The 7,695-nt window shown below is 41.8% G+C and overlaps 1 protein-coding gene across 1 annotated transcript; it reads left to right on the top strand.

The window, feature by feature from the left end:
• LOC109835198 lies at positions 1,344-5,083 on the top strand. Its single transcript, XM_020403183.1, has 2 exons — positions 1,344-2,123; positions 2,218-5,083. Exons 1-2 carry the CDS (start codon positions 2,055-2,057, stop codon positions 4,819-4,821), a joined length of 2,673 nt encoding a protein of 890 aa, XP_020258772.1. The 5' UTR covers positions 1,344-2,054; the 3' UTR covers positions 4,822-5,083.

The following is a 7,695-nucleotide window of genomic DNA, read 5'->3' as shown; positions in this document are numbered from 1 at the left end:
GAGGAGGGAGGTGGGGGCGGGGGAGGGAGGCGGAGCGGGGGAAGGGGCAAAGGGGGACCGGCAAAGGAGGAGGAGGAGGGAGGTGAAAGGAGGGCAAAATCGGGATTTTGGACTGTAGGGGCATGGACGTAATTTTTTAAAAAAGAAGGGGCTGTAGCACATTAGGGAAAGTAAAGGGAGCTGCAGCACAATAGAAATTGAGTTTTGGGGCCTTGAAGCAATTTTTCCTTGATTTTATGTCCTAGTCTTGAGTTATAGCCCCGGTGCCATCATTTCCATTAGAAGAGGAGTTCGAAATTGAAATCTCCAATGCAGGCCTAAAGATAACATATGAGAGACTTCGAGAACTAGAGAGTTAATGAGCTTGGAGGTTCTACAATAACTTCTATAGAATGAAAAAAAAAAACCGTTGATGGAAAGGAAAGGACCCTTATTGGAGAAGAGGGCAATGAGTTTGGGAGAATAAAGGAGAAGTAAAACAATCAATCTATAGCATAAAAGCTAAACATAAGAAAATATTTATTGCTATTTATAACCCAAAATAATTAGAGCGGTCTAATTCAACTTAGGGGATGTTTGGTTCCTTGTTTTTGAGGGAAAGACTCTCTTGAAAGCCTGCCAAAAGTGTCAAAAATATCACTTTTTGGCAGGCTTTCAGCCAAAATCGCCTCTAAAAAGAAGATTTTTTTCAGCCAAAATCGCCTCTAAAAAAAAGATTTTGGCTGAAAGCTTGTCAAAAAGTGATATTTTTGACACTTTTGATAGGCTTTCAAGAGAGCATTTCCCTCAAAAACAGTGAACCAGACAGCCCCTTGCTAGTGTGATTTGGAGGAGGTAATAGCTATTATGATGCTTTGAGTAAGTTATATTAAAAAACCAAAAAAGTTTGTGCAAAAGTTGTACCTGTTCCTTTTCGGTAAATTGCATGTAAGGCCCTCATTGATTTCTTAAATTGCACTCATCATCCCTCAATTTATTGATTATCATTTAGCACGTCTAGGTTGCCACTTTTAAAATGATGAAGTGTAGATGTTAGATAATGCTCCTCGCCCTCATCAGTTCGGTAGGATAAGTCCTAATAAATGCGTTGCGGGGTGCTAACTACATCCAAAGAAATATGGGAGGAGTTATGTGCAAATTTATCCTTTTAAACAAAAGATCCACTGTACAATTCAACCCTCATCAAGCATGACTTGGACCATCTAATGTTGGTGGAAATTGACTTTCGCAATCTTCGGTCACGAAAGCTTCCCGATGGGCCCCACGCCACTTTACACCTTGCACCCTACAAAACCATTCGAACGGAACAAAAATCAAACCAAAAAAAAAAAAGTATAGAAAAATATCTGAGAAAGTCAATGTCCATATCTTAATTATTAATCACCATGTCATTATTATTGATCTCTCCTCGCTTTTATTTTTATCTTCTCCTCAAAAACTTTGACTGTCTCAGTTATGAGAATTGGGTGAGTGCGGGGGATTAATTTCATGGCATTTTTTAAATTATTTTATTTATTTTGCTGCTACTCTGTTTTTGCTCTGTTTTTAGAGAAATAAGAAACAGAGTCAGCGTGCGAGGAGAGAGAAACCAGAAGAGGAGAGAGAAATTGGGGATCTGCGTTTTGTTGACCAGGGGAAGATCCCTCTCGTCTTCAGTAAAATTCCCCAGCATTTCAATTAGGGTTTCAGTATCCTCTTCTGATCTTATACGAAAAGGGTGAGGAGGAGAAAATTTTGAGTATCTCTTTCTTCTTCGTGTCGAATATCTGATTTTATTTTTATTTTTTTGGGGGGGAGTTTGAATTGTAGTGAATTGATTAATTTAGAGTTCAAACGAGGTAACGCCCCCCGCAAATTAGGGTTTTGGTGTCTTCTTTCGGTCTAGAAAGGGGGAAAGAGAGAGAGAGAGAGAGAGAGAGAGAGAGAGAGAGAAGGTTTTGAGTTCGTCGTTTCTTTTTGTGAGGAATATTTGAGTTCTAGGGTTTGAATCTGTGAATGATTCGGTTTAAAATGAGATAAGAAGAAATTGAGGGTTCCCCAAATCTCTCTCTCTCATGCATATTTCACTATGGAAACCAATTTCACACTGCGCTTCTCTAATCCTCGAACAAAGGAAGAACGCCGTAGCTCGCGGATCCCGCCGCCGGCATGCCCACCGCCGGAGCCAAGAAGATAGCCCCTCCTCCCTCGTCCTCCTCGCTCTCCGCAAATCTCAAGAAACCAAAGCTCCGTGGAAGCCCTGCGAGAGAGGCCTCTGAAGATGGGCCCTCGCCAAACCCAAGCATCGACGATCCCTTCCTCTCCTCCGCCTCCGCCACGCCGATTTCCCTCGTCGGCCGGTCCGCTCCTCTCCCGCACGCGCAAAAGGAATTCCTCCAAGCCACCGCCCTGGCCGCTGACCACGCTTTCACGGACCCCGCATCCATCCCCGACCTCCGCGAGTCCTTCTCCAAGTTCATCACCATGTACCCCAAGTTCAAGAACTCTGAGAAGGTCGACGAGCTTCGCGCCGACGAGTACTCTCATCTTGCTGAGGCTGGAGCCAAGGCGTGCCTTGATTACTGCGGTTTCGGATTGTTTTCTTATATTCAGAGTTTCCACCAGTGGGAGTCTTGTGCTTTTAGCTTGTCTGAGATCACTGCTAATTTGAGCAATCATGCACTGTATGGGGGTGCTGAGGCTGGCACTGTTGAACATGATATAAAGGTTAGGATTATGGATTATTTGAATATACCTGAAAATGAGTATGGGCTGGTTTTTACTGTGAGTAGAGGTTCGGCGTTCAAGCTTCTTGCTGAATCTTACCCGTTTCAAACTAATAAGAAGCTGTTGACGATGTTTGATCACGAGAGTCAGTCTGTGAATTTGATGGCTCAGTGTGCAAAAGAGAAGGGGGCAAAGACTTACAGTGCTTGGTTCAAGTGGCCAACGCTAAAGCTTTCTTCAATTGAGCTGAGAAAGCAAATATCGACCAAGAAGAGAAGAAAGAAGGATTCGGCGGTTGGCTTGTTCGTTTTTCCTGTTCAATCTAGGGTTACGGGTGCAAAGTACTCGTATCAGTGGATGGCTTTGGCACAACAGAACAATTGGCATGTGTTGCTGGATGCTGGTTCTTTGGGTCCTAAGGATATGGACTCACTTGGGCTTTCTCTTTTTAGACCGGATTTCATTATAACTTCATTTTATCGGGTTTTTGGGTCTGACCCAAGTGGTTTCGGTTGCCTCCTAATCAAAAAATCGGTGATGGGTTGTTTGCAGAACCAAAATGGTGGAACTGGGTCGGGGATGGTGAAGATTATTCCGGTGTTCCCTCAGTATCTGAGTGATTCAGTTGATGGTTTGGAAGAATTGGACGGGATTGAGGATGATTTGATCAATGGAAACGATGAGTCTTTGATGCCAGGTACTAGCAAAGGATCTCAAATGCCAGCTTTTTCAGGTGCATACACTTCGGCTCAGGTTCAGGATGTGATTGAGACTGAGATGGATCATGATAATAGCTCAGATAGGGATGGGGCGAGTACAATCTTTGAGGAAGAGAGTGTGTCCATTGGAGAAGTTATGAAAAGTCCAGTATTTAGTGAGGATGAATCCTCTGATCACTCTTTCTGGATTGATTTGGGTCAAAGCCCGTATGGGTCAGATCATTCTGGTCAGCTGAATAGAGGAGGGAAGTTGGGCTCTCCATTGCCACCTTCTTGGTTCACTGGGAGAAAGACCCAGAAGAGACAGTCACCAAGACTTGCAACCAAGATTTCAAGAAGTCCGATATATGATGATCATGTCGTGTCCTTTGATGCGGCTGTTTTAGAATTGGACAGGGTAAAAGAGGATTCAGAAGAAGAATCACATGAACTAGGCAGGAAGGTGCAAAATTTTCATTACAGCAGTGAGATTCAAGAAGAGCCTGAGACCAGGCCACATACTGTGAAATTCTCTTCTGCGAATGGATCAGTAGCCGATAGCTCAGCCTCTATCTTTGGTCATCATATTTGTCATGAGAATGGCTCAACATCTGAAGTATGTCCAAAGACAAAAGAAAGTGCTATCAGAAGAGAAACCGAAGGTGAATTCAGACTATTGGGAAGAAGAGAAGGAAATGGCCGGTATGGTGGAGGGAGGTTCTTCACTGTTGAAGAGAACGAGCAGGTTTTAAGCATGGGGCATAGAGTATCCTTCAGTGTAGATGACAATAGACATACTGAAAGATTGAGTCAAGAAGCTGGGGAAGTCTCTGGACAGAACCAAGGAGACGATGATAATGGTGCTAGCGATGGTGATGATGATGATACCCAAGAATGGGGCAGAAGGGAACCAGAGATTGTTTGCAGACATCTTGATCATGTGAACATGTTGGGTCTCAACAAAACCACATTTAGACTTCGGTATCTGATCAATTGGCTGGTGACATCTTTACTTCAGTTGAGGCTACCAGATTTAAATGGGGAAAATGGTGATCCTCTAGTATGCATATATGGCCCAAAGATCAAGTATGAGAGGGGTGCATCTGTAGCATTCAATGTGAAAGATAGCAGTGGATCATTAATCAACCCGGAAGTTGTTCAAAGGCTTGCTGAGAAGCACGGCATCTCTTTAGGCATTGGCTTTCTTAGTCATATACGAGTTTTAGAGAATCAGAAACATGCGGCAGTTGATAGTAAGAATACCATAATCAGAGTGGAAGTCGTCACAGCGTCACTTGGATTCCTCTCAAACTTCGAAGATGTATACAGAGTGTGGGCTTTTGTTGCGAGATTTCTTGATCCGGCTTTTGTTGAAGCTGGTAGACTATCTACTGTTGAGGAATCTGTGGAGACTTAGCAGTTGAAATTGGTTTTTCTCATATTCTTTCAAGCTTCAAGGGTGATGCATGGCCTCTTGTGCAGCTTGGTTAACCACAAATATGGTTTGATCAAGAGATGCTGGGACCCATAGAACAGGAGGATGGTCTAATGTTTTGTTTATTCCTTTTGCGTCCTTGCTGAGGTGATAGCTTGTGTTAAGGAGTTGGATTTATTTATTCTTGGCGCATTCCTCATTGTATGTATCTTTTTCGCCATTTCATATAGATTTTGCTTGGAGATATGTATCCTCCTCAGTGACACGCGGAGCACCATGTCAATCTATTGCTGTTTGTAAAGCATAAAGGTGAAATGGGCAGGAAACCTTGTAAGATCTCAAGGCAAAGGTGAAATGGGCAGGAAACCTTGTAAGATCTCAAGGCTTGGATAGGAAGATGAAATCATGATTTACACTTGTGCTACTTCTCAGCTTACCTTGTAAGATCTCAAGGCTTGGATAGGAAGATGAAATCATGATTTACACTTGTGCTACTTCTCAGCTTATTCTTTTCGGCTGATGCATATATTATGTGCAATTAAGGAGTGGAGTCTTACTGTTTTACCTGCTTAAATGATGAATCATAGTTTGTTATTAATCTTTTCTAACTTCATTTAAGATAATCCCCTATCATGCTTGCTTATTATGGCTATAAATATTGTCGGTTCTCGCTCGGTATTGAGTAAATTGACTGGAACGCAATGGAGCATTGGACCCAAGTTGAGCGTGACAAAGTGAGTTTGCAGTTTTCTCTCTCTTTTTCTTCTGTACTATTATTTTTCTTCAGTTTAGGATTAGGTAATGATTCAAAAGAGGATCTGTCATTTTTTTGCAGATAACTTAAGAATCCACCTGTTTGCATGTGATCAAGCAAACTGGGAGGTCTCAATATGGAGTTGTTTAGAAGGGGGAAGTCTGGGATATGGCTACTTCTGTCAGCATCCATGTGGATTACAAGGGCTTGAGAGTTGGTGGCTAATCCCGCTGTGAGGACAGTTCATTACCTTTCATAGGCTTATATTTTTTGCTTGTGATCTGATCTTTTAAGTCAAGGTAACATAACCACCATATGCGCTATCAAAACGCATTTCTACATTGAAGATTTGTTCTTTGTTTGGTAGGACCGAGCACTCGGTCTTGTATTCTTTTTATTTATCAGCAAGGAAATTCTTCATCAGCTTGCCTCATCTTAGGCTCTTTTGTACAATTGAGAAGTTCATATTTCTCTTCTTATGATTATTTTTAATGTGGATTGACCCCAAAGATATGTTAGGTTAGGTGAAGCTGAAAGTTGTTTCCGACATCCTACTTTTACTGCTGAACAAACCACAGTCCAGCAATCCTAGTACTCTGTAGCTCACCATACATGTTGAATTCAGAGGACTTGCTTATTGATTGTTATAGCTCATTTCTTTACTGTTAACAAGAGACAAGGGATTCATTTACCCAATCCCAAAATTTCATGATAATTATGAGCTCATGCTTTTCCAAATCTACCAAAGTTTTTATATATACTGTTCCTGAGCTTACCGTCGTTTTTCTTCATCAAATCTACGCCTTCACTTTTGATTCGTTTGCGGCGTTGAAGGGGCCAATTATAGTCATACGATCAGTTTAAGGTGTTCATGAACTGGTTGTGCTAACGTTGCGAATTTTGATTTCAAAGCTTGTCCATGGTTGAATTATCTATTTGTACGGTAAGATGTAATTAAATTGTTTGTTGACGTTTAACATCAGAAAAGAGTTTTAACAGTAAATCGTTGACGATGGAGGAGGTTAGGATTTTTGAAGGTGAAAGTAGTATTGTCAAAGGTGGTGGCTGACGTTAAACAGTGAATGTTTGCTAAATTAATGTTTTTTTCACTGCATAATATTCAAAAGAGCGCCGAGCAACGGAGTAAACCGGCGTTCAGCTTCTGAAGCATGCTTTAGACAACCGTGGTTATGTTGGACCCGATGTTAACCTTCAAGTCAAAAGATGAATCGACTCAATCTCATTTCTCAAAACGAAAATAGTAGATGGATAACTTTTGGGTTTTTTTTTTTTTTTTTTTTTGGCTAATGGCACTTAGGGTGATGGACCGCTCTATGGTATGCGCAATACTTCGGATCCGTCACTTTGTTAGCCCCTTCTTGATCCATAATCGTCGGCAGCTGGATTTTGTTATTCTCTAACAGGTACTTAAAGATGCCGGGAACTTCGTCATCCTTGAAGGAGTACACTTTAGGAAACCTCGGCTCCGAGGATTTCTGCTTCTGAGGCCGTTGTTGCCATTGTCCCCAAGGTTGTTGTGATGCTTGTTGCTACTGCTGTTGCTGAGGTTGCAATTGGAAAGTTTGATTAGCATCAACTGCATTAGCATGTGCCTTACCTTTCCCCCGTGGGACGAAATTCTGTTGCGGAGCATTATTCGCCTGTTGGCCTTTTTCCGCCTTCTTCCTTCTGAGGAACCGCTCGGCCTGCTCTCCTCGGACCTTCAGATCTTTCCATGTCTTGGATGGTGTTGTCCCCATTGCTTCCAACACGTCCAGCGCGAGGTTGTTGTGGCAAGTCTGGAGAATAAACTCCTCTCAAAACGAAAATAGTAGATGGATAACTTTTGGGTTTTTTTTTTTTTTTTTTTTTGGCTAATGGCACTTAAATACCATAAACTTTCCTTATCGTGGCACTTAAATATCATAAAGTTTCCTTACCGTGACACTTGAATACCACAAGTTGTAAAAAGTAGAAGAAAAATACCATGAGTTACATAAAGTTGACAAGTTACTGCTATCCGTTAGTTACACGTGGAAATATTCTTTGGAATAATCCCATGTGACTCTCATGTGACACTTTTAAGTATATCTTGCCCTTAT

The sequence above is a fragment of the Asparagus officinalis genome, chromosome 3 (genome assembly GCF_001876935.1).
Source record: "Asparagus officinalis chromosome 3, Aspof.V1, whole genome shotgun sequence".
NCBI classification, from domain to species: Eukaryota; Viridiplantae; Streptophyta; class Magnoliopsida; order Asparagales; family Asparagaceae; genus Asparagus; species Asparagus officinalis.
This window is presented reverse-complemented; position numbering and strand designations above follow the sequence as displayed.